This window comes from Eubalaena glacialis, chromosome 1 (assembly GCF_028564815.1).
Source record: "Eubalaena glacialis isolate mEubGla1 chromosome 1, mEubGla1.1.hap2.+ XY, whole genome shotgun sequence".
In the NCBI taxonomy this organism is placed as follows: Eukaryota; Metazoa; Chordata; class Mammalia; order Artiodactyla; family Balaenidae; genus Eubalaena; species Eubalaena glacialis.
Window position 1 is genome coordinate 86,124,472 of NC_083716.1, and position 27,928 is coordinate 86,152,399.

Here is a 27,928-nt window from a genome sequence, read left to right on the forward strand (position 1 = left end):
ATGCTGCGTTAGTGCTATGAAGAGAGTACTTTGGGAGCTCAGGTCGGATTGTAACCTCCCTGAGGGTCATTACTGGGGAGAGCCTCACCAGGCAGTGACATAACAGGCATTGCAAATGAGAGGAAAGGAACCATCCAGGACCCGAGAAGAGTCTGAGCATGGCTGTGCCAGTGCAAACATGCCTAGCGTGGTCCTGGTTATCATCTTCCACCAGAGGTGCTGGCCAGAAGTGTGAATGTTTGGGTTTACAGTTAAGGGGGAAATCGTACATGTTTTTTTGGCCCCTCCAGATTGTAATGATAAGAAGTATTGCCTCTTAAAATGGGAAGTAGGTATAATTTTTACTCTGAAATAGAAAAATAAAGCAAGCAAGCCTTAAGAGTAAAATGGATTCTAATCCTCAACTAAATTCTTCATTATAAAAGCAGCAAAGATGGGAGATTGTGAATTGTAAAGTGTTACAAAGGTTTGCAGAAGGAAATTGCAGAAAATGAAAAGGCAAGGGAAAGAGGTTGTGAAGGACTTGGAGATAAAGTAAAGCACAAATGTCAAACTGCAGTCATCTGTGAGCCACTTAAAGAGAAAATGCTTTTTACAGATCTTGCTTTGATAGTCGTTTCTTATAATAATGTTTCTTAAATACACTAAATGTAGAACACAAATAGAACACTAAATGTAAGTTCTTTATGCTCAGAGCTCATATATATCAAATTTGCATGGTAAATACAAACAAAACTTATACAACTAGTAAAATTGAAATTTAAATTTTAAAACATCACTATGAGAGACAATGTTGTTTTGCTGAACCCAGATCATCAGTGTTGTGTTTCATAGTTGAAAGCTGTATTTTTTGTTTTGTGTTTACTTGTCAATGAAACTCATATGCTTTTGAAGCCTTACAAATCATTTTAGTCATTGTCATTACCAGGGTCATTATTTTTAACTAGAATCTATTATTTTAACATGTCAAAATAACAGTACGTCCCTGAGAAGTAATAAATGCCATTTAATTTGCCACTATACTTATTGCTCATTAACTGATTCAAGTTGGTGAGTATGAAGGACCTGAACAGTATGTCTGTTTGCAGTGGGAATTTGTACCGACCTGCCTCCTTCCCACCCCAGGACCTTTGCACTGGCTGTTCCCTCCGCCTGGCGTGCCCTGTCCCCAGATAGAACCCCAGTTTGCTCTCTTATTTCACTCAGGTGTCTGCTCAGACATTATCTCCGCAGGCAGTCTTCCCCGACCCCCGCATCTAAATGGGCAGCTCTGTCACTCTCAGTCCTCTTCCCCTTCTTTGACTTTCTTCATAGCACTTGCACCAGCTGACATCTTGTGTATGTATTTGTTTAGTTGTCTGCCCTGCTTCCCAGCTATCAGACAGCTCCACGGGCACTGGGACTTCGTCTGTCTTGTTCATCACTGCGTCTAGCAACCAGGAACACGTATTTCCATATGCTAAGCACGGGGGAAGTAAAAAATTATAAAATAATTCTTGCCCACAAAGGGCTTATAATCAGGCTGCTTTCTCTTACTCTGTTTGGAGTTTAAATTAGAAGTGATTCTATATTTACTACCTTTTTTAAAATTGTACTTTTTACTTTCCTCGGTTGTAGAGTCCTTTGTCATGGATAAAAGGCTTGAAATGGGGGGAGTATGTCGGTTCCCCAAGTGCCCCAGTACCTGTGGTCTGCTTCAGCCAGCCCCACGGAGAAAGATTTGGTTCTCTCCAGGCTCTGCCCACTAGAGCAATCTGCGGTTTGTCCCGAAATTTCTGTCTTCTGATGACGTACAGCAAAGAACAAGGTAAAATCAAACATGAAAATCATCCTAGGTGTATCTTTCGTGAGAGTTGAATGTTTCCTCTCATCTGTGCTGATATTTTGTTTTATTTCTAGGTTTTCTGAGTCCTTGGTGAAAAACTAAACTCAAATTTGTGTTCATTTAATGCAACGTAGGAATTAAAACATAGTACATGAAAAAAATGGGAACTAAATGCAATGTCATTTGAAATGAGAGGAGGTGTTGAAGGAGACAAGAATAAATGTCTCACAAGATGAAAACATTAACAGTTTTATATAAATGTACACTTTGAGACTCTTGAATTCCAGAATAGACAGACTTATTTGACCAGCAAATCTAGTACCTCAGAAGAGACAGTCATGGGATTAAAACAAAACAAGGAAGTCATGATAGCCTTGAAAATAGGTTTTAAAAATATGTATGTCTGGAAAGCAATGTTTTTCTCACCTGTCTGTGCACTGACTCACTGAAAGCAACACATGGAAAAGTGCTGTCAGTAGAGGCCCTCTTCATATTTCTAAATGTCACCTACACCCTGGAAAACTAGTGACATTTTCCGCTCAAGTAATCCCGCCATCCTCCCAAATTAACCGTTTTACTTAATGCGAAAGAACTGTTCCTACGTCCTAGGCATGGGCTTTAAGCACTAAAATGAATGACTGAGGGCACCCGTCTGTTCGTATCAGGTGTGTGCAGATTTGCCCGGAAGCCCGCGTGTGGACCAGACACGTCTTAGCGTTCCGCGCAGTTAGTGTTGAACCTTGCGTTCTGTACACTGTGCTCCGCGGTCCACGTGGCCTCCCCCCCCATGGAGCACCGCAGTGCAGGGATGCCAGGACCCATGCCGAACACCGGCCACCTAAAGGGATTCAGTGTGCTGGCTGGGCCACAGTTCTTTTACACTCATTCTTCATTCTGTCATGAAATGAATGATTGATTGCCTTTATAGTTGTCGGTACTAAAAGAGGCTGCGTACCATTTTATCTAAGTTTAGTGAACTAGGAGGAGAAGGTAAAATCTGTTTGATCATCGCTGTAATATCAGTAGTTTATTCTCACTAGTATGCTGCAATTAGCTATGAGGTATGTCACGAGTAATTTACTACTAATAATACTTAAAGTACCAAAATGCGTGAATAATTTATCTTTAAAAAATTAATTAGGGTGGATTGAAGTTTCTCTCTTTAGAGCAGAGAGAAAGGGCTGGTATTATCATGCTAATGATGGGACTTAAATATGTCCAGTATAATTGCTAACCTGTCTTATTTGTGCCACTTCAGTCACAAGCCCTTAGTGGCCCTTAATAGCTGTGTTCATTCAAATTACACTTTATTTCCTCATAGAACGTATTTGGGATTTATCAGAATCTAGGTGTGTCCTGGGAAGTGGTATCACACAAGTTACAGCCATGGCCTCGGGCGGCACGGTGCGGCCCAGTTCTGCTGCCTAATACCTGTGTGACCTTGAGAAAATGACTTACACTTTTGGAATCCTGGCTTTTAATCTATAAAATGGGAGTAAATGAAAGGACTTATCTCACAGGGTAGTTCACTGTAAGGATTAAATGAAATAATATAAGGAACGATTAACACAGCGCGGGACTCATTCTAAGTGCTTAATAAATAAATGCCCATCGGACAGTTAGCACCCTGGGGCCAGGGGCTGTGTGAGTGTTCACTGCTGTACCCAGCGCGGAACCGTCCACGGGGGCGTTTCAGAGAGGCCTTGACTGACTGGGAGTGCACCTGGCAGATGGAAGGTCATGTGTGTTAAGCACTGTTATATCAAATAACTGTGTCATTTTGCTTAGTTATATATGCATGATACAGTCTAGCAGCGAAACTGCCATGGTTTTCATGATCTTTAGCCCAGCATAGGCCAATTACTTGAGAACTGACAATGCCTCAAAATTGCCTGAGGTACTTTTTTTCAAAATATATTGATACTTGGTTGGGTCCCGTTGGAGACATACTGCTTCAGAATCTCTGGGGCTTGAGTCTCAGCCTGTGCATGCTACAAAAGCCATTTTCTTGCAAACTCCTGTTTAAGATCCACTGTTCAAATAGATAAAGCAGAAGTTTATTTTTCTTTTTTAAAAAATATGGTGCCTCTTGTGTTGCTGGAATGAGAAACCAGGAACAGTTACTGAGTTCCTACTACATGCCAGGCTTTATGGTGGAATTTGCAAGGTCCCAAGGCTCATGAAGTGTGGTTCCTTTCCATAGCAGCTTATGTAGAGAGGAGTTTATATTTAACAAGGATATCCCAATTTCTTTATTGCAAAAGTGATGTCCACATTTGGGATTATACTCAACAAAACAAAAAGAAATCTGTGAATTACATTTTCAGTGCACTGTTGATTCATTCAACAAATATTTATTTGTTTTATTGCTTTATATGCTGGGTATTATGCTAGGTACTCACATTCTCTCTCTGTAAGGAACTCAAAGCTTCTAAGTTTCCAGGGCAGCACCAGCTATAGCATTTATGCTGCATTTGCCCTAGTCAATGTGCCAACAAGGCGTAGATTATGAGAAACGCTGATGTCAGGAGGTCCAGATCTTTATCCCAGAAGGACATAATACCATGTTACGGGTCCAATGAGAAAAGAACAGAACCTTGTTAAACGAAGGCCTCCCGTGCAGTCCTTGCGGTTGAGAGGATTAAATTATCCCTTCTCAGGGTTGCTTCTGCTCTAGCAATGGCCCCTTTCTGGTATTACTAGTTGTCCGTATTCATTTTTCAACAGGGTATCTAAGTTTTTTTAAACATTTTCTCGTTCATATTTATTGTTAAAAGTAAGGTGTCACAGAACATGAATAGAGGAAGCTTGATTATCGTTGTCTTTTATAAAAATTTCTTAACAGAAATTTTAGTACTAAGTCATATAAATCCCAACCAAAACACCACAGGTGAAAAAGAATACAGTTCCACCCTTAGAATCCCATTAGCCTTAAAGGAATAAAACTAACACAATTCGGTCCATCTTATGGATATAAAGATGATTTTGCACTGGAATGACCGTGTTCTGCTGTGTGAACTTGAGCCTTTAACCTGCCACTGTGGCCGGCTGTCCAATAATAACTGAGCAGTGTCAACTGATGCTTTTATTTCTCCTTCTTGAGGTGTGAGAAGCATGAACAGTACTGACATTCAGTGGTCCGCCATCCTGAGCTGGGGATATGCTGATAACATTTTAAGGTTGAAGAGTAAACAAAGCGAGCCTCCAATAAACTTTATACAAAGTTCACAGCAGTATCAGGTAAACATTTTTATGAAGTACTTTATAATAATAATTAAAAATAATGCTTTAAAAAGGAGTCAGACTGATGGCAGCCAGTCTTTAATATCCTGCAGTCAGGCCAGGAGCTGGTGATGCTGTATGTATGCCTGTTTACAGTGCTGACAGACTCCCTAACTGCTGCTGTCTGTGTCCCCAGAGTTTGTCCTCTACCCAATCTCTTGTTGAGGCAGCATCAGCTCATGGCTCAGTATTGGAACAAAATCAGCATTGCTTTCTTCTCCGTGTCCATTTACCTTTTGTCACTGTGTCATTTTCTTTCTTTCTTTCTTCCTTCCTTCCTTTCTTTCTTTCTCTCTCTACAGCTGCGTTGGGTCTTCGTTGCTGTGCACGCAGGCTTTCTCTAGTTGCAGCGAGTGGGGGCTACTCTTCGTTGCAGTGCGCGGGCTTCTCATTGCGGTGGCTTCTTGTTGCAAAGCACGGGCTCTAGGCACGCGGGTTTCAGTAGTTGTGGCACATGGGCTCAGTAGTTTGGCTCACGGGTTCTAGAGCACAGGCTCAGTAGTTGTGGCGCACAGGCTTAGCTGCTCCGCGGCATGTGGGATCTTCCTGGACCAGGGCTCGAACCCGTGTCCCCTGTGTTGGCAGGCGGATTCTTAATCACGGCGCCACCAGGGAAGTCCCTTTACTATGTCATTTTCAATGACCAGAGCGCCATCTTCTACACCTGGTTTTTTCCTAAATGAACCGGTATTTAGGCATCACAACATGGTAGAAAGAGCCTTGGGGCTATAACTGTAGCTCTGTGATCTGTGCTAGTGTCCAGCTCTGTTATTTACTATGTAGCCTTTGGCAAGTAATTTAATCTTACCCAACTTGAGTTTCTTTCCTCTTCTCTAAAACTGGGCTAGTCATACTCCCACCACTCTCTCATAAAGCTGTTATAAAAATGTCTCCAATGTTTCTGAAAGTGCTTTGTAAACTATAAAACACCATGTACACACACACACACACACACACACACACACAGACAGACACAGTACTGCCATAACTTTTTCCGGTACTAAATTTTATGTTAAACCTTCTTTCTTTGACTGTCTTTCCATAGGAAGTTCTTTTACTGTTTTCTGACTTCGTTACCTACATAGCACCTGGTGCCTATTCACATAGTCCTAACATTCGTCACCATTCCCTCAGCACTTTAAAGATAGAGTAAGCTACTTTTGGGGAATTTTTGGCAGTGAAAGAAAGGAGAGCAATGGTTTGTTTGCTTAACCTTCAATATGCCTGGAAAGAAAGGTCACTGCCTTTTGTCATCTGGCTTACCAGTAAACTAACAAAAGTAAGAGTAAAGGACAGTGAAAAACAACCTTATTATAAATTTTAATAAGAATTTAAGCACTGAAAAATTATTTCTATCATGTAAAGTTGGGCACAGAAACATCATTAAAGATGAAAAAATACTCTCATTAAGTCCTTTTAGCAAAACAGGATGATCCAGATTTCTCGCAAACACGGTGTGATAAAGTACTTCCGGTCAAGTGCCTAACTAACTAGATAAGAATACCATATTTCATTTTGTTCTTAGATATATGTTGTTCACTCATTGGTTGTTTAGTTTGAGAAAATTTGTCCAGGGTATTATCATATGAAGACTCACACTCTGAGATTTCACTTATCTGATCAATTTCATCATCATCATTACAGATTATCCTGCTGTCTCTTAGCCTTTATCTTCTGATTGATCTCATAATTGTGAAACATATTCCTGTCAATTTTCTTCTCTTTTCTATTATTGCTGGAAAATGAAAAATTCTCAATTTCCAACTGTGTTCGATGACAGCTGAAAGTAGACTACAGAAATGGTGTCTTTGGTCTTCTTTTATACTTTCTCAAACGATGACAACATTCTTTTGACAATGCAATAAGAAAACCAAAAGATGACAATTTAGGGACTTCCCTGGTCGGGCAGTGGTTAAGAATCCACCTGCCAATGCAGGGGGCACGGGTTCAAGCCCTGGTCCAAGAAGATCCCACATGCTGCAGAGCAACTAAGCCCATGTGCCACAACTACTGAGCCTGCGCTTTAGAGCCTGTGAGCCACAACTACTGAGCCCGCGTGCCACAACTACTGAAGCCTATGCGCCTAGAGCCCGTGCTCCGCAACAAGAGAAGCCACCGCAATGACAAGCCCGCGTACTGCAACAAAGAGTAGTCCCCGCTCACCACAACTAGAGAAAGCCCATGCAGCAGCAAAGACCCAACGCAGCCAAAAATAAATAAATGAATAAATAAATAAATAAATTTATTAAAAAAAAAGATTTATTTCACATTTTACATCATCCTTCCGGGAGATCCATCATTCTTCCATTTTATTTTGTTTGTTTTGTTTTAGCATAGTTGGGAATAATTGAAGAGTAGAGATGAAATAATTCCTAGGATGATGAAATAGCAAAGTGTTTCAAAATAGAGAAAAAAATGAGATTATTGAAATCCTAAAAATGTAACTTAGGTTTATAAAAGAGTTCAGTCGACCCATATGGTAATTGCAAGACAGAATGAGTTTTATTCTACATGTAAGAAATAGGTACATTTTCTTTTTGCTCTTTGGAAGACCTCTAAGAAAGAATAAAAATTATGAAATATCAATCTTTACGAATAGAACTATTCAAGAAAGAAACTCAAAAAATAAAATTAGATCCAATGGACTCTGAAGATATATTGAGAGTTAAGAAGAGTCAGGCTCAAAGCAAGTCATCTTTCAAGGTAGCAGACACTTGAACATGTTTGCAAGGCCAGGGGAAGAAGCCAGCAAATGACAGTTTGAAATTCTGACAGTTGTTTGAGAAACACTGGGGTGGGGTGGGGCTGGCCTTAAAAACAGAGGGGCTTCTCTAAATCAGGAGGTGACGCCAAGACATTTTGAGGCCCGAAGGAGGGAAAGGGATGAGGTCTGTGGCTGATGATCGCCGTCTTCTTAGTGAAGTGAAGTATGTGGGTATTGCTGACCAGCTGACCGACCGGGAGAGGTGGGACTGGAGAGGGGGCAGAGCAGATGGGGACAGCTGCTGGGGGCGTGGTGCTGGGGGTCAGCTAGTGCCAGAGGAAGACTGTCAGGCCGAGCAAAGAGGTGAGCTGACCTTGAATAGTGTCTTCATGGTTGGGACTCAAGGGTTTATAATCCCCAAGGAATAATCCCAGATTTTTTTCTCCACATTTATCTTTCTTTCTTCTCCTATCTAGCAATCTTTAGAACTGTTAGAAACAATACCTCTATTTATATATATACTCTGTTTCCCTACCAAAGACAGAAAAAGGAAAAAAAAAAAAAAGTAAAAATCAGGTAAATGCATCTCTCTCTCACACACACACACACACACACACACACACACACACACACACACACCCTCTCAACCTTGGATCTAGTCAATCCTGGATCATTTTGTTTAAATTTCTGAGGAACAAATGGCCCTATGTGTATTTGTGTGTGTGTGTGTGTGTGTGTGTGTGTACAGAAAAATGTAAAATCATAGACAATGCATTGTAATACATTTTAATTTGGAAACAGCTTTTAGATAGCTTAAAGTTACAGAATATTATTATATCTTACACCATTCTAATCATTTCAAGTAAAATGTTTACCTTAAATTTTGTGATCATATATTTTTTTAAAAATTGTCAGAAAAGTAGAAGCATTTCTCATGCTTTTTAAACATGATAATCTTTGATTTGTCCTTTCTCTAGGTGACTAGTTGTGCTTGGGTACCGGACAGTTGCCAACTGTTTACTGGGAGCAAATGTGGTGTCATCACAGCCTACGCAAACAGATTCATGAGCGGCACGGTAGGTCTTGGGCGCGTTTTGTGGGATTTTCATGTCAGTGAGGGGAAGAAACCCTTTATGAAGTATAAATTTGATATAAGATTAAATTTTTTGTACATTAATCTTTTGTACTTTAATCTCTTCACATAAGCTCTTAAAATGTAAAAGGTCACATGTCTAACTCTTTAATTTTAGGTTTATTAACAAAAATTTTGAAAATAACTGTAAAGGTCAGAGACAGACAGTATTTTGAGTTATGACCTGTTTTGAGTTTAGGCTTTTTCATGGCGTTTTGATGCTTGCTTGCTTGCTTTCCTTCTCGGTATCAACCTGAGTGCTTACAAGTATCCCACAAGATTCTATAAAAGTTGGAAGTACAGAACTCCTAATGTTCAACATTCCTATGCCCTCTGGGTGAATTAAATGACAGAAAAATCCAAGTAGCCAGTCTTGATTTCTACCACTTACTGGAAGAAATTTTTTCATTCACTGAATCCTTTGGATTTGAGAGTTAAATTATTAAAACACTCTAGTGAAGAAGACATTATGCAATACTTCTTTTAATCTACTGTCATTCCTTTTTTTTTTTTTTTTTGCAGTAACAGTACTTACTTTATTAAGAGATTAAACCTACAGTATTTTAGTAGTTAATTAAAGGACCAATTCCTAAGAGGCATTTCCACTGTAGGTCTGTCATTCCTTTCTTGAATCAGCTGTCTGTGGTGCTGTTGAGGATTAGTGGCAAGTTTAGGGTGATAACTCAGTGATTATCATTCTAGTCTAAAATGTGCTCTGTGCTTTTTTTTAATTACAATTTTCTGCATTATTTTATAAAACATGTTTTACTGGGTGAAATCTGTATTTCTAGCATAGGGTGATGCTCAGTTCCTTACTTTTCTGTCCAAGTTTATTCCCTTTTAAGCCCTTGTTAAGGTTCTTTGCCACGATCCTTGGGGTATAAATGTGATCATAATATTGTTTCTGTCTCTTAGTCTAAGGAGTCATTAAAATGTTTGACGCAGGAGTGATATGATCCAGTCAGCATTTTAAGGCCATCACTGTAGCGCCTACAAGGAGAATCACTTAAAAGGGGTGTGAGGCTGGAGGGGAGGGTACCAGTTCAGAGGCGCTGTAGTGATACAGGCTGGCCGTGGTGAGGGCTCTGTGTCAGGAGGTCGGCATGTACAGGTTATTGCAGGACAGTGAGGTTGTGCTCTAAGAAAGATTCACACACAGCTTAGAAGAGCCAGAAGTGGGACCAACCAGATGTCAGGGAGCCTGAAAAGTTACACATGAGCTAGATCTTAAAGGACCATTTTACTAAGTGGAGAAAAGAGGAAAGAGTATTGTAGCAAAGTAAACCAACACATGGAAACAAAGGCATGGTAGTTTGGGGGATGGCAGATACTTTTATGTGTAGTTTAGAGTATAACATGCTGGGAGGAGTGTCAAATTCAGGGCAGGAACAGTAGAGTGAGGTGAGGGTCTTATACACAGGCCACAATAAGAAGAATGCCAAGGAGTCTGAGCAGAGAGGCGCCTTCACTTTTGGATTGTCTTCTGTTTTCTCCTTTTTACTCCTCAAGGCCTAAAGCGGATGTTAATTTTATAACGTCTCTAATATTTAGCACTGCCATTGCCTTTCACCTTCTGAGCTCACCCTCTGTTTCCTTTTTTCTACAAATATATTCTAATCTCTGCTGCCAGAGCAGTTGTCTGCTTGTACACTCAGATCATTTGCACCATCATAGACACCTATTTAAAAACTAGCTTCATCTTTTGTTTTTTATTTCCTCTTGCTTTTCCCAACACTGTGAACAGCCTTGCTCTTAGTTTTCCTTACTTCCATTCTTCCTATAATTTAAAATTTTAATTGTACGCTAGCACAGTATACAGTATTGGTTAAAAAAAAAAAAAGATTAAGCTGTACTCGGTATAGGAGTCATTTTGCACAACATAGCTTTGAAATAGATCAAAGATGTAGCTATTATCATTTGAATACAGCAAGACACATGCTTCTTTTAGTTTGAAGTTATTGTGAAGTCTGAGGATGCTTACCTTTCCTCAGTTCTGTACTTGCCTGAAAGTGGATTTTTTCAATTTATTTGTAAGGGTTTTCTTTTTCTCCTAAGTATTAATAGTATTAGGTAATCAAGTCATGAGATTAACAGTTACTATTTAAACCATGTCCAAAATTGTGTCTTAGCTGTGTGGTTTTATCATTGTTTGATCTGAGAGAAGGTTACTTGGGTTTTTGTAGATGTTGTTGTTGCTTTTTATTGGGGACCGTCTCATCATTTTGGGGTCCCCGAAGCTGCAGATGTGACCCTATGCCTGTGAGGTTGGCAGGAAACACCTCATGTTTACTAGCTTCTGTTCTCCCAACCCACTGAATGCCATGGTTCTAAAAGTATTTATGCTCTCGTTTGTGTTGGCCTTGACACATACGAAAGACCACCTCCCAAGCACCATGTAGGATATGACCAAAATAATTGTTGTCTGAAAATATTTTCAAGGGAATCTTATGAAGTACTTTCCTGAGCTAGTGAAGCATATGTAACTTTGAGCATTGTGAGGTTCTGTTGACTCTCCCAAGATAGTCTGCTAAAATGCATTCTACATGTGTCATGACGAATCCGTTGGTTGGTTACAGGGAATTGTTATCTATAAGCCATTTATATACAGTATTAGAGAAGAATGTCTTCTAAAAGTGATAACTGATTTTAAAATAGTTGGTCTTGAGTCATTTTTTCACTAATTAAATAGTGTGGCCACATCATCTTCATATAAGTGAACACCTGTATTTCTATTCTCTAAATTGATGGTGGTAGGAGAATATATATGCAGTGTATCCAAGGTAGTATTACACCATTCAAGAACATTTTATGAAGAAGTAGGCCAGCACAAGATTCCTGTTCTACCCATGGAAATTATTTTCTGATCCATCAGGGAATCATCTAGTAACACTAACTCTTGTAATCATTTTAAAGTGCAAAATCTATAAAATTTCAATAACCACTATAGGGTACCTATCTTGTGTTTACCCCATAAATATTATTCATGATCATGAAATAAAAAAAAAATACACACACACACACACACACATATATATATACATACATATATATATATATATATATATTTTTTTTTTTTTTTAATAAGCAAGGCGGGAGCTTTAGCCTTGAGGGCATTTGTCAATCCTAGAATATTGACACTGTCCTTGGATAGCCTCTTGTGAGAGGAATAGAAAACAACAACAAGGGGCAGAGCAAGCTGGGGAGTCCCAAGGAGGCCCTTGTCCAAAAGGCTGGTCCCTAAGAGTAAGGATGAGTCAGATAGGACCAACTCTTGCCTGGAATTACAGCCTGGATTGGAATTCCCTGGGTTGTCCAGGATCCTCAAGACTTGACTTTGGGTAAGGCGTCCCTAGCCTGGCATGGGGATCCAGGTCATCCAGCAGAAGAAACAAGGAAGGTACTTGCATTCTATTCCACAAATAGAGGAATTCCTTCAAATAATTTTTTTAATGTAGTAACAAATACACAAAACCAAGCACACAAATTTACATATAAGAAAATGAATATGTGAAAAAGTTAAACTTAGTTACAATAAGAGAAATTCAAGTTAAAGCAACCTTGATTGCTGTTTAAAACTCGGGAAATTTTCAAAGATTTAGAATGGGAATTGAGTCACAAACTGAAAGGCTGCAGAGTTCAAGCAGAGAAGGAAGGAGCTCAGGCCTTTTGGGGCAAGGAATTCCTTGGTCCCAGGCACCCTGAAGAATGGTCTGCAAGGGCGCTGGCACATCCCTGTGGCCCTGCAGGCTCCTGGCCCTGCGGGGAAGGTCACGGAGGAGAAGCAGAAGGGGCCCAGGACCAGGACTCGTGCCCTGGTTCAGAGCCATCTGGTTGCTGTGGCTGTGTGCAGCTGAAGGCCACAGGCCCTAGCTAAACAGAAGCCACTGCCACACAGCTCAAGCCCGCGGTTCCAAGGGGAACTGTAAGCCTGGTATTGCCTGGTCATCTGAGTCTTTAAGAATAAAATAGGTATTTTTATGTGAAAAATAAAGCACTTAAAATAGATGAGCTGCAGCTAATAACTCAACACAGATATGTGTCAAAAGCAGTGGTGATCAAAAAGGCAAGATGCAGCAGATACCTAAAGAATAATTAATACCATATATATAAAGCTTAGCAACATGAAAAACAATGCAATCGTTATAGTAACATATAGTAGAACATAAATTCTACATACATGGGAAACAAATACAAAATTCAGGATAATAGTAACTTCTGACAAGAGAGAGGAAATAGGATGTAAAACAGTACACAGACTATGTAATGTTTAATGTTTTCTTTATTTAAAAAATAAGCTGACCTTATAAAATGTTAGGATTAGTTTAACTGAGTGGTCAGTATACAGCTTTTTATTATACTTTCTTTCTACTTTTCTATATTCTTTGTATTGAAATACTTTATGACAATAAACTGCTACCCTAATGAAAACAAAGGTTAGACCCTCTGTGGACATCTGGTGTCCGTGAGCCATGTGGAACTTGGAACATCAGTTTGCAATGTTTGATTTAGAAAATCAGTCCACAACTATTGATGAGTAATACATTGCCATTGGTGGCATCATGAATTGGTACAAAGCCTTTGAAAAGTACACTCAAGAACTGTAAAATTATTAATATTCACTGATCCACTAGTAGGATCCTGGAAATTCTAAAGAAATGATTTAGAGGAGGAACAAAACTTATATACATGAAGGATTTAATTATGACATCTATAATTTTGAAAAAATTTGAAACAATTTTAAATGCCTATCATAAAGGATGCTCAAGGGGGCTTCCCTGGTGGTGCAGTAGTTAAGAATCTGCCTGCCAAGGAAGGGGACACGGGTTCGAGCCCTGGTGCGGGAAGATCCCACATGCCGAGGAGCAACTAAGCCCGTGCGCCACAACTACTGAGCCTGCGCTCTAGAGCCCGCGAGCCACAACTACTGAGCCTGTGTGCCACAGCTACTGAAGCCCGTGCGCCTAGAGCCCGTGCTCCGCAACAAGAGAAGCCACCGCGATGAGCCCGCGCACCGCAATGAAGAGTAGCCCCCGCTCACCGCAACTAGAGAAAGCCCGCGTGCGGCAACAAAGACCCAACGCAGCCCAAATAAATTAATTAATTAATTAATTTTTTTTTAAAAAAAGGATGCTCAAGTAAATTATGGTATACTAACTGTATAGAATATTATAACACTTAAAAATCATTTTGAAGACACTGTCAAAAATGGAAAATGCTTATGGGAGAATGTATAAAATACAAAACGGAATTATTTGTATGGCAATAATCACAGCTATAAAATACATATGTATTTGGCTAAAGACTGGAAAAGAATAGACAAAAATGAAAAGCTTATTTGTTGATGAAATTATGGTCAATTAAAAATTTTTTAATGTTTAATTAGTTTTACTCTTTAGAAAAAGTTGAACTAGATTGAAAAATGAGATGTTTGAGAAGAATGTTTGAATCACTTGGGTTGTTTTTATTTTTGAGATACGACACTAGGATACCTTTCGTCATGGTTTTTGTCTTAATACTTTACTTATTTTTTTAATTTTAGCCTTCAGAGATAGAAATGGAGTCTCAGATACATCTCTATGGGCACACAGAAGAGATAACCAGCTTGTTTGTCTGCAAACCATACAGTATAATGATAAGTGTGAGCAGAGATGGAACCTGCATCATATGGGATTTGAACAGGTACAGAAATCTCCAACTCTAAAATAGCTATTTTTAATGTTTCAGTTCTCACTGTGAGAAATAGATGCACTAAAATAATATCTTTATATCATAATAGCTTTAAGCATGAAACACAGACTTTACCTTTGTAATCTTATTGAACTAAACAATCAGTTAGGAATATAGTCAGGAATGCCTTATAAATAGTAGATACATATACACCGAGAAAAAGAATTATACAAATAAGAGAATATAATTATATGTAATGATCATATGCAAATTCATGTCTTTGGTGTTTCAGGTTGTGCTACGTACAAAGTCTGGCGGGACACAAAAGCCCTGTCACAGCCGTCTCTGCCAGTGAGACTACAGGTGACATTGCCACCGTGTGTGACTCAGGTGAGCTGGCCCCAAAACCAAAGCACAGGGTGGCTGCACTCACAGTGCATTCAGCCAGCTGGTTACATCATAGGTGCAACGGTTGCATTCCATCTCTCAGGTCCCTGCCAGATCTGTATACTTAGGTGATAGCATGTATGTGTGTTAAGACTCCACACTCCCAATGCAGGGGTCATGGGCTCGATCCCTAGTCAGGGAACTAAGATCCACCATGCCGCACAGCGAGGCCAAAAAAAAAACCCAGTAAGGTTGAAGATTGAGTTCATCAATTTAGGCATCTACTTATGCAAAAGTTAGTATTGTCATAATTTAACTTTTTTTCTGATATATGTAAGATTGCATTTGAGCACATGTAAGTTAAGCAAATTACTGTTACATAATTATCTGAATTTCCTTTGGTTTTGTTTTTCCATCCTTTTTTGCTTCTGCTTTTTAACTACTGACTTTGCTACCTCCCTCCTGACTAAATGAAAAGCATCAGCAGATGATCAGCTTCCTACATGTGTCTTGTAGTTCCTGTGAGAGAGTAGTAATAAAATAATAATGGAAGTATAATTTGCCCAAAATTTACATGACAAAGATATATCTCCTAATCAAAGGTCTGGCTTTTAGTTTTTGTTTTTTCATGTATACATATTTAAAAACTTGATGCATCCAGTGGGAAAGAACTGTTGAAAAGCTCATAAATTTTCTGTTTGCATTTCCACTAATTGAAAGGATCCTTTGAAAAACTGTTTCTTTTTGTCCACTCAGTACAGATATCTTTGACACATCTACAGTGGGTGGTCTTTTATCCTTTGCTTGCATTTTTCATATTGTTTGTTTTTTCCTGACACCAAATATGTGGTCTTTCCAGACACTAAACAGTTCTCCAATTCTATGACACCAACTGGGTGTCCAACAGTGCAATTCAATTCTGACACTAACTAGTTGAAGTTAGCAAATTTGGGAGTCCCAAGACCCCCCACCAGGTTTGATAATTCTCTCGAATGACTCACAAAACTCAGTAAAACACTGTGCTTACTACTATGGTTCATTACAAAGGATAGAAGTGAACAGCCAGAAGAAAAGGTAGGTAGGGTGAGGTCACAGGGTCTGTCCACCCTCCTGGCACGTCAGTGTGCTCATCAACTTGGAAACTCTCCTCCCCCTGTTGTTTAGGAGTTTTTCTAAGGTTCCATTCTGTAGGCACGGTAGATTCAATCATTGGCCAGTAGGAACTGAGCTCAACCTCCAGCCCCTCTCCCTTCCCTGGAAGTGGGAGGTGCTGTAAGTTCTAACTCGGGGTTGGTTTTTCGTGTGGGCAGTTCCCATCCTGAAGCTGTCTGGGCCTCCCCCCAGGAGTCATCTCATTAGCATAAAAAAGACAGTAAATTAACAAGGGTTTTAGGAGCTCTATGCCAGGGACCTGGGACAAAGTCCGAATATTTATTTTTGTACTATACCACGATAAAGCTCTTGTTTTTACAAAACACTCATTCATGCTTGTATTCAGGAAAAGTAACATCTTCAGTCATGCTTCAAGATTTCAGATGTGAAGTATTTGCCAGTCTTCACCCCTAGTCATAAAATAATGTCATGAAAACATTTTTATTTCCTAATCAGCATAACTAAGGGGAAAGATCTTAAATAGTTGACTTTGGTAATATAAGTGTGGGCAGATGATTGATGACTTTGCTGATTGTTCTTCCTTGATTTGTACATTAGTGGCTTTTAGTATGTCACATCAAGAGGGAATTTGGGGGAATCATATAATGATTATTTATATAGAGTTCTCTACTTTCTTGTTTTGGCAACATTTGGAAGTTAGGACTGATCCCAAGGGAACCGAATTTTGTAAAGTTAATTACTTTCCTGCTGCCAGTAGTGATTTATTATATCTGTGATATTATATTAGCTAGTCATATGGGGACAAGAAACCAGATTACTTTTGCTTACAATTACCAGCTCACTAGTAGGGTGTTCAGGTGCCCCTAGGTAGTGCGCACAATAGAATAGAGTAATGGCTAGAACTTTCTTTCCACTTTGAACAAAAAGGCCTTCTCAACTTGTTTGAGGCCTCTCAGTGCATATAGAAGGGGACTCATAAAGAGCATGTGGCATATAGAGAGCATAATAAGAATAATGATTCTTTAAAAGAGAGGACAAATTTATGTTTAGTGATCCAGAATATATTTCATTCTCCTATTCTTATAGTCCAGGAAGGGAAGAAAGTTATCAGATGTAGCCTACCAAAAGTCTTGACACTTCAGTGAGAATCATCCAAGTAACTTTAAAATCAAAATTTAAGAGAAATAAATATATATGCATGTGTATGTATATGTATATATAATATATGTATATGTGTATGTATACACATATATAATCTCAAAAATTTCTGTATTGGGGCTGAAGATAACACTGGCAAACTCACTCCTCCTGATCCTAATTTCCCAGGGCTTATTATGGGATGTGGTTGTTATAGTGATAAGATGTAAAATTTATTAAACTATGTAAATATTATAGTAGATGGTTTCTGTATTTTTTTAAAATCATTCTGCCACTATATCAAAATATATGCATTTCAACTAGGGTTCATAGCCTTTTCCTGTGTTGCCAGTGGTACTCTGAAGTTAATATAATATTCTAAGATTCAGAGTAGGGGGTAGTTCTCCAATGTCTTTTAATTTTGATGAAGATGTATAGGAAGAATAAAGATTTTTTCAGGAATGCCCAACTTTCTGACTTCTAGTTGATATGTTAAATTATACATGAAAGCAATCCGGTATTGGGTAAGGGCCTCGATTTTTTTTTAAATATATATTTATAATCTTAGGCAGATGAGTGGTTACTTGGTTTTGTGGTAGACCAAGTTTCTGGGCAATCTGCTAGGGTAATTCTTTGCCTATTAAGTTCCATACCATACTTCAGAGTTGAGGACCACATTTAGATTTTTTATTTTGAAGAACTAAGCCATGCAGTAGCTGTGTCTTACAGTTACCAACCCCTAAATCAATATCTTTTATGGATATGTATCCAATGACTTTAATAAGCCTTCTGACCTTACTAGTACACATCTGGTTACTTTATATATTTTTTAAAATCTTTATTAGATATTAAATTCAAAAGAAAGAGTGAAATCTCTACTTACGTAAAAGATGAATTTATCATCTACAATTGTATTTCTTTAGCATATTGAGTCTCCTATATCTTTTTTTTTTTTTTTTTTTTTTTTGGCTGTGTTGGATCTTTGTTGCTGCACGCGGGCTTTCTCTACTTGCAGTGAGCAGGGGCTACTCTTCATTGCGGTGCGCGGGCTTCTCATTACGGTGGCTTCTCTTGTCGCAGCACACGGGCTCTAGGCGCGTGGGCTTCAGTAGTTGTGGCACGTGGGATCAGCAGTTGTGGCTCGCAGGCTCTAGAGCGCAGGCTTAGTAGTTGTGGCACACGGGTAGCTGCTCGGCGGCATGTGGGATCTCCCCGGACCAGGGATCGAACCCGTGTCCCCTGCATTGGCAGGCGGATTCTTAACCACTGAGCCACCAGGGAAGTCCCAGAGTCTCCTATATCTTGATGCTTTATTTGGATAATCTCTCCTAATCGATATTCTACAATGGGAAGTAGACCACTGGGCATTTTTTAATCTTTGTGTGTGTATATGTGTGTGTATATGTGTGTGATAAAATATATTTAACATAAAAGCTGCCATTTAAACCATTTTAAAGAATACAATTCAGTGGCATTATTACGTTCACAATGTTGTGCAACCATCACCACTGTCCATTTCAAAAACTTTTTCATCACCCTGAACAGAAACTCTGTAACCGTAACTCCCACTCTTCCCTCCCCAACAGATCCTGGTAACCTCTATTCGACTTTCTATCTCTGTGAATTTGCCTATTCTAGATATTTTATATAAGTGGAATCATACAATATTTGTCCTTTTGTGTCTGGGTTATTTCACTTAGCATACCACTTTCAAGGTTTATCCGTGTTGGTGCCTGTATCAGAACTTCATTACTTTTTGTGGCTAAACAATATTCCATTGTATAGATATACCACATTTTTGTTTATCCATTCATCTCTTGATAAACATTTGGGTTGTTCCCACCTTTTGGCTATTGTGAATGATACTGCAACACACTAGGCATTTCGGTTGGTGACATTTGGAGGTCTTTCGCATACCTTTAGGTAAAGAAGTATTTCCAATATTTATTTCTTTGCTATAAAATCTTTTCATTTCCTTAATAAAGAGAGAAACACATTCTCTGCTTTTCTGTTAGTTCTAATGGAGAGATAAAATTAAGTGTAGTAACACACTATGTCGTCCAAACTTTATCATGCCACTTAAACTCTGTCTTATCAGTATGAGAATATTTCTCCAAAAAACGCTGGACACATCACCATGAGGCCCCAAACCACAGCCTGAGTTTATAGAGGATATTAAAGCAATTAGTGCCTCCTCCACCCCCTGGAAAACTACAAAAAGTTTGGTTACTCATGGTCTTTGAAGGGAAAAAAAATTTGTTTAATAAGACATTGATTTGTAAGAGTCAATCTTAGACATTCTGAAGAATTAGCTTTCTTTTTTTTTTTTAAGAATTAGTTTTTAACTCAGCTTTTACTGTAACATTTTTTTTCTTCAGAAGTCCCGGAAGTCACTTCTTATAGTTTCACAGAATATTTTCTTCTCTTTTTGGAGATTGTTTAGCTTTCTAGGTACTTTCAAATTCAGATTTGGCAGTTTGTATGCTGAAATATCATGACTACAGAAAGATTCATGGTTAATTTACATTGTTGCTCTACCTTGTAGCTTAATTTTTTATTTTCATTTTTTTCACTGGTCATCATCTCTAGATAAATATGCCAACTCTGTGTGACTTAATGCAGTAGTTCCGTTTATACCGTCCTCAGTCGTGAGTTGCCTATAAACTTCATCACTAAAACAAACAAGCTAGGCCCTCAGGGATGCCCCTCTGGGGCCCAGTGTAGGGGGCTCTGTGACACCCACAGCCTGGTAACCTGCGGGTGACTGTGGCGTTTTAGCTGGCGGGGGCAGTGACCTCAGACTCTGGACAGTGAACGGGGACCTCGTTGGACATGTCCACTGCAGAGAGATCATTTGTTCCGTGGCTTTCTCTAACCAGCCTGAGGGGATATCTATCAACGTGATTGCTGGGGGATTAGAAAATGGAATTGTAAGGTAAGAGGAGTTTTTTATTTCTTTGTGTACTTTTGTTTATGAGGGCACAGCAGTTTCAAAAATTGGTTTTTATTATCTAAACATAATAATATTTAATATTTAGAGATTTAAAATCACCTTCAGATATTGGTTCTTCAGTTCTTTGTTTTATTTATAAATGGTAAAGATAGCTTTAGTACATTTTTGAAATTTTATATTGTTTGTCAAATATGAAAGAGGAACAAATATGAAAATATACAGTTAGGTTTCCTTTCTCCCCACCCACCTGGGCAAACTGCCCAGAAGTAACTACTGTTAATCGTTTATTGTGTTTCCTTCCAGATGATTTTTAACAAGTAAACACGTAGGTTCAATTTTTAGGGAAGGGAACGTTAGTTTGCATAATTAGATGATGACTTTTTTCTTCCTCTAGGTTATGGAGTACTTGGGACCTAAAGCCTGTGCGGGAAATTACATTTCCTAAATCAAATAAGCCTATTGTAAGGTAAAACCTCCCTCACCTCTTCTTTTCTTCATAACATACTCTGTGCCTGTTTTGTTGGAGAGACAGTAAAGCACACAGAGGTACAGAAGTGCGTAATGAGAGTCATTATAAACAGCCGGCCATTTATCGAAGCCCAGGATGTCCGGGGCCCGGTGGCAAGAGGAGGCAAAGTGCTTGTCTTCATGGAGCTCAGAATCTGGGTCAGGAGCTCACAGCCCCGCAGGCAGGCATGCTGGGCTCGCGCCAGGGAAGGCCTCTTGAACTGCAGAAGTGATGGATTTTTTCCCTTTCCTTATGGAAAATCCCATAATGGTGATTGATGGCTACAGGAGTGTGCTTGACAGGACTGCTAAACAACCAGTTACCCTTTGCTCTGTCAACAAATTTGACTTTAAAAACTCAATTGGAAGGAAGTGATTCAAATTCTACCTTATTAAAATAAACTTATTTTTAACCCACTAAATGTAAAGTTTAATGAACCTAAATTAATTATGTATTAATGTTACATTTTTTACCCTTTCCCCTTTCAGGGAAATAAAATACCTCCATAAAATAATCACCATTTATTTCTATAGAGAGAAAGTGTAGTACTGCTGTATTTTTCGAAGTTTCCTATACCCAAGTATTTGTTGTTTAAGTAATCAGGCTAAACAAGAAGGGAAAAGGAAATATGCAAAAAAGGAACAGAACGTACCGAACCTTTTGGTCCTGGTTTTAGTCTGTATCACTTGGTTAGAAGGAGCTTCACAAACATGCCAGCAGAGCAAGTAAACTATATTAGAATTACAGTCAAACCAATGAGTTGTAGGCTGTCATTTTGTTTGTCTCTGTGCTCCAGTAAAGATATCTTAACCCCCTTACACTGATTTCCATATGATCACCAATATGCTGATACACTTTTCAGAGACACAATACACAAATGGGATTTTGTTTTCACAGCCTTACATTTTCCTGCGATGGCCACCATTTGTACACCGCAAACAGTGATGGGACCGTGATCGCCTGGTGTCGGAAGGACCAGCAGCGCCTGAAACAGCCAATGTTCTATTCCTTCCTCAGCAGCTATGCAGCTGGATGAGTGAGGAGAACCTCGCATTCTGCAAGGCACTTTAACTCCAAGCTAGATTTGCTGACTTCGCCAGTTACAGGAGGTCATACCCGAAGAAATGGATGACCAAACAAACCATCCAAGTAATGATAAAGTCTATTCATCGGCACAAAATTCTGCAGCCTCACAAGGTCCTGAGAGGAAAGTTTTGTTTAGTAATAACCTGGAGGGTGTGTCAGTATGCACTAACCAACAAGGTTGAAGTCTGGCACAGTAAATTAAAATCATATTCTTAAAGTTTTTTTTCCATAGAGGATTCTAAAGAAAAGATGAGCGTCTCTCTATTTCTGTTTTCTATTACTTTCTATTTTCTATTACTCCAAAAAAGCCAGTGGAATTTAAATTGGTTAGCTGTTTGTATAAAATGTTCTAAAGATTATATTTTAAAAGTTTTCTGCCAAGATAACACACCCACTCCACTATCCCCAAAAAAGGAAAGATAAGGATAAAGAATTCAGGACTTAATCATTGCTTTCTTTGAGAAGTATGAAATTCAGTAGGTGCCTCTGCACCAAACATTTTTTGGAATATCTGAATATTTGAATCTCAGTGTTAGGCAGTTTTTGCCTGTTGCCCTCTTAGCTCAAAGTAGAACCAGACTTTTTGACAGTCACAAACAACAACACAAGTATCTTTGATTTTCAGACACATTCTGTTTCTTCATAAAAATCCTACTTAAAATCCATAACACTAGATATGGAATATCCTTAGTTGAGTCACTAAGATTTAAACACAATGATAATTCTTTTAATATCTGCCATTTACAGAGCATTGAATACTTAACAATTTGCAATAGAAAGCCTCCATTTCAGAAAAAGTTTGCACAGATATTAATAATGCAGTCCAGTTAAGGCATTTAATCTAATATGCAGGAGGAGTTTTCTTCCCCAAAACAGAATTACAAAAGAAAAGGACACAGCTTACTTCGTTTTAAACAGGAGGCAGAATAATTCTTTTAGGAAGCAGTTTCCACTGTTTCTACTAACCTATACCACTTGAGAATTCTAGGAACAATAGAAAAATCTGTGTACTCCACAGCAAACTTACACATGATAAAGACAGAATTCCTAAAAATCCTGGAATAGTCTATCATGATATTATGGCTCTATTTTTACTTGGGGTGCTGCTTTATTGGCTTTGAAAACACTGTAAAATAAGCTCAGTAATGTTACCATGAGATAAAACGATGTATTCCTGCCTAAGAATTACTTGCGTGTTTGTTATGGAAATTTAATTCATATGGTGTTTACAGAACTACTTTTGTAACTTCCAGACTTTCTAAAACATTCCGCTTAAAAACTGTATAAAATACAATTGCAAAGTCTCTGCTGTCAAGGTAAATACAAGAGGAAGCAAGTGGCTACGTATGCTTGTAACCTTCAGTTGCATACATAGGTAAGAACACTTCACGGCTGCACTGAGATCATGGTTTGCACAGACCACCTATTAATTCTGAGGTCCAAATAGGTGCAGAGATGAGACTATTCCTATTCACGTTGAAGTGATTTGCTTTGTTTAAAAAAAAAAAATCGCAGCTATTGTCTAACTTTCATTTTTCTACTGAGAACTTTACATTAGTCCCTTATTAGAATAAGGTTGCTACTCAGTCTTTTTTTTTTTTAAGGCTGAATTTCATCATTTATCTAAAGAGAAAATATGCAAAATGACTGGTCTTGTTAAGAGTGCAATATTATATTTTTATGTAAAAATAAAAATGAAATAGGGGGGATTATTTATTCAGCATGAAACTTAATATGTATATGTTTGAAGCACTTCATAATATGCATGTTGTAACAAATATTTCTGTAAACTATCACAAGCTCTGTTACCTTTGTACACACTGCCACTTCAGAGTGGGGATAAATTTCATAAAAATAGACTGAGGACCTATTCTCATTGCAGTTTAAATATTATGACCGGATCTCAAATTGGTGGCTGTTTTTGGTAACCCATATAGTTTCTCTCTTTAGCTCCCCTATAAATTTATGTCACTAGAAAAGGATAACTTTCATTTCTTAATTATGGTCTTTGTGAGAACTTGTATATTTCAATCTTTACTGCCTTTAAATGGAGTTTAGACAGAAGTCCTAAGGTCAAACCACTCATTTTTAAAAAGAAAAGACTATCTGTCCCTCCCCCCTCCCCACCCCCAATAGCAGATCTGCACTGAGCCCCTACTTGTACCAGGTGCCACACTGAGCACTGAGGTCCAGTTTGTTCCCTGCACTGCCAGGGCAACATGCTGTCCGTAACACAGCGTGCGTCGTTACAAAACGTGGTAAGTGCTGTGAAGGAAGAGTGGAGGGTCCTCTGAGAGAATACAACCAAAGAATTCAGTCTAAATCAGGAGCATCCAGGAAAGTCAAATTGTTGCCGCTGTCTAATGGATGAAGAGAAATTTGACAGGTGCAGATGGGAGCAGATGTGTTCCAGGCAGTACACGTGCAAAGACCTGAGGCAGGAGCGTCAGTGAACAGAGGCTCAGTGAGGGAAACACCTCAGCTCCTCTGGTGGGCCTTGCAGAAGGTGGGTGAATTCAACCACCAGCACTCCAGGAACTCAGAATTACTCTTTTTTTCTGCTTTGCATCTGCGGTGTTGGAAGGATTCTCAAGACGAGGGCACACCTGCTTCTAGGTGTCTGTTCCCAAAAGAACTCAGGAGCAGCATCTATCAGTGTTAAGCCTGCCAACCTGAATGTCCCCACTTTACCTGCACATCTCAGCTTGACTCTTCCTTTCAGCAACGTTCACTGATTGCCAATCACGTGCAAGCCCAATACTAGGTGACGGGGGAGGGGAGGGGAGGAGTGGGGAATTCTTTCCAGCCCTCCAGACCTCGTTCCTGGTGATCTGCTTCTCACTCTTCTGGATGACCTGTTAATGTTTTGAATCAAAGACAGAAGAGCTACAAGGGGTTCCGGTTCAAGATGGTGACACAGGAGGACCCCGAGCTCACCCGCATCCCGCGGACACCCTGGATCTACAGCTACACACAGAACAATTTCCTCTGAAAGAAATCCAGGAACTAGCGAAGCAACTCTTAGAATCTGGTGAACAAAACCCACATCAGAACGGGTAGGAGAGGCCGAGACACGCGCTCACCTTAAACCCCACTCCTGGCACAGCGACCCACAGTCAGGGGTGGGCTGGGGGACTGACGGCTCCCAGCTTCTCCCTCAGTGAGGCTTTGACCTCCACATCGGGCACCCCAACTTTTAAGACCTACACCTGAGAGATGAACCCCCCAAAACCACCTAGCTTGGAAAGCCAGTGCGCCTGCGTCCCCGAGACCCACGAGGCTATAGCATCTGAGAAGCAGACCTTCAAGGGCTCTCCAGGACTCATCAGGCTAACGCCCCAGGGCCCAGCACCGAGGCTGGGACTGAACTGTGCCCAGTGTTTCTGTGTTAAGAGGCCTGTTGCCTATCTTGAAAGCTTCAGCCTGAGGGGTGGGCATTTAACACATTTCTGGAGGCCACTGAAATACGCCCCAAGGACGGCCAAGGCGGCAGGCACCATCTTTGTGCGCCCCCTCTCCTTTCCTGGGGTTGCGGGGATCTCCCAGAAAGGGGGGTGTGCACGTCTGGGGCTCCGGATTTGGTGCTGCCTGCCAGGGGGTGCCCTCTGACCACCTGGCTCTGGTGGCCAACCAGGCTTACGTTCCCAGGTCCCACAGAACTGTAACAAGGGGAAAACAGTTCTTAACCAGCTACCACCCAGGCCAGAGCCCAGAGGCAGCAAACTCCCCGGTCTTTCCGTGAAAGAGACTGTGAGCTTATCTTGATAGCTGCGGTGGGGGTGGGGGGGGTGGGGGGGGGGTGGGGGGGGTGGGGGGGGTGGGGCCGGGGTGCGACTAATTAAACACACATCCTGAGGCTGATGGCAGCCCTCTCCAGAGATGGGAGCCAGTGGGTGTCACATTCGTGCTCTCCCTCTTCCCCGCCAGGTCTCCAGTGTCTCAGAGAAGGGAGCCTGTGGCATCTCTAGCATTGCCACCCAGAGGCCATATCCCTTGAAAGCCTGGCTCTGGTGGCCAGCAGGGCTTGTGCTCACGGGTTCAATGGGATGGTAGCAAAGAAACAATTAACTAACACCCCAGGGCTCAGTGCAGAGGGAGCAGACAGAAACGCCCATCCTCCGGTCTTCCCCAAAGAGAGGTCTATTTGTGTACTTTAAAAGCTGCTGCCTGAGGGTCCAGCTTCCAATCAGCCTTCAGAAAAAAGCCTTTAGTCTCCTAGGCCTTCGCTGACTTCCAAAGAGCAGACTCAAGCAGTTACTGCTCAGAACAATAGACTCGAGGGAAGCCTAGTTCCTCCTGAAGGGAAATGCACAACAATTTGATGCAGACCGTTTGAGCTGTTCTACAGAAACGACGGCCCCCAACCCATAGACTCCAGACTAGTTGGAACCGGAAGGTTGAGATTCCGGAAACATCACCCTATTACTTCACCACCAGCCAATCCAAAGAAGGTCCACGAGCTGCTCACGCACCCTACGACCCTCTCCCCTAACACTGTCTTTAAAAACCCTGGCCTGAAAGCCATCGGGGAGTTTGGGTCTTCTGAGCACGAGTTCCCCTTCTCTTTGCTTGGCCCTGCAATAAACCTTTCTCTGCTCGAAACTCTGACATTTCGGTTTGGTCTCCCTGTGCACAGGGCACACGACCTTGGGTTCAGCAGCAATTTCTGACAAGCCAGCCAGGAGCCTGTGCCCGTGGCAGGTCGACCTTGACTGGGGGCAGCCCCTTCCCTGGGTCCCCAGGAGCTACTGGGGCTCATTTTGCTCCAGGGAACTCTGAGAAGAGGCATTCTGACCTACCATCAGCCTTCTGTTTCATCCGGGGGTAAGTCGCTCTGGCTCGTGCAGGCTGGGAATTACCCTGCTTCATCCAGGCTCATGCCCTTTCGAGAAATGAGCCAATCTGGGCTGTTCTCTTTTGGGAGCGGGGCCATTCTGGTCTTGAGGTCTGCATCTGGGAGGGGGGATGGAATTGTTAGGCTACAATTCCATAGTCTGATCTTTTGTCTGTGCGACTGTGTTTGTTGTTTGTATTTCTGTGTATCAGTACTTGCATTTTCAACAAAATGGGAAATACTAACTTCACCCCTGTCTGCCTGAGTCCTGGAGGCTGATCGGGACCCTGGTCACTAAAGGCTTCAGTGAAATAATGTGTGTCCCTCTTCCTGGTTTTGACCCTCGTTAGGGGGTCCTGGCTTTGACAACCCAAAGGGGCCCTGGTTATGACTTTTGTTAGAGGGTCCTGGCAACTTGAATTATTTGTAGAGGGGCGCCAGTTTGGTGTACGTGAACAACCTGAGTGTGCACTTTTAAATTATCAGTTGGAAGAACTTACTTACCAACTCTCTAGAGAAGGAAATTTTCAGTGGGCTGAGAGCAGCCGAATCTGTGTCTCCACCAACACTTATTATAGAGCTCTTGGTAGGTGAAGGCAAATTCTCAGCCGAGATCCAAGGGTGTGGGCACCAGACATCAGTCCCCTCGGACAGCCCATTAGGGTGCATTCTGAGTCATCAGAAACTCTGTGGCTCTACTCCAAATGACAAAAATATCCACTTATTTCCTTTTGTAATACTGTCTGGCCGCAATAACAACTAGGTGACCAGGGAAAATGGCCAGAGAATGGCTCATTAAATCACAGCACCATGCTCCAACTGGACTTACTCCGTGAGAAAAGAGAAATGAGGTGAGACTCCCTATGTACAGTGCTTTCTGGCCCTTTACCAGAGCAGAGGCTGCAGAAGAAATGCAGACTTAAGGCTGCTCAGCAATTTAACTCGGGGGGAAGACCTCGCTCCCCGTTTTGAAAGGATCCCCTGAAGACCCCTTAGATTTTCCTTTGCCCCTAGTGCTCCAAATACTCACTGCAAACTTCAAAAGATTGCTGTAGGGACCTATCACCCCAACCTACCAGCTGGTTTTCAATAACTAAGATGTGGCAGGAGAAGAAAAAGATGATGAAGAAGCAAGGCGCCTTGCTTGCAGTAGCGCTGCAGACCACCCCAGGTACCCGGGAGGAGAGAATAAGAAGACTCCAAAGGTGAGTGCCCCTGCCCCCAACATGGGACTTGGGACACACAGGCCACCAGCAAAGCTGGGACCTAGTCAGTGCACTTACTGCAAGAAAGTGGGAAG

At 40.7% G+C, this 27,928-nt stretch overlaps 1 protein-coding gene across 1 annotated transcript in view; it reads left to right on the forward strand.

Moving 5' to 3' along the window:
* LYST (lysosomal trafficking regulator) overlaps positions 1-22,286 on the forward strand; it is a 162,820-nt gene extending 140,534 nt beyond the window's left edge. Inside the window, exons 45-52 of the mRNA XM_061182169.1 lie at positions 1,618-1,807; positions 4,929-5,065; positions 8,789-8,887; positions 14,483-14,622; positions 14,903-15,000; positions 20,026-20,182; positions 20,595-20,666; positions 21,606-22,286. Coding sequence (XP_061038152.1) covers positions 1,618-1,807; positions 4,929-5,065; positions 8,789-8,887; positions 14,483-14,622; positions 14,903-15,000; positions 20,026-20,182; positions 20,595-20,666; positions 21,606-21,744 — 1,032 coding nt within the window. The 3' untranslated portion in view covers positions 21,745-22,286. The remainder of the gene's footprint in view (positions 1-1,617; positions 1,808-4,928; positions 5,066-8,788; positions 8,888-14,482; positions 14,623-14,902; positions 15,001-20,025; positions 20,183-20,594; positions 20,667-21,605) is intronic.
* The last annotated feature ends 5,642 nt before the right edge of the window (positions 22,287-27,928 follow it).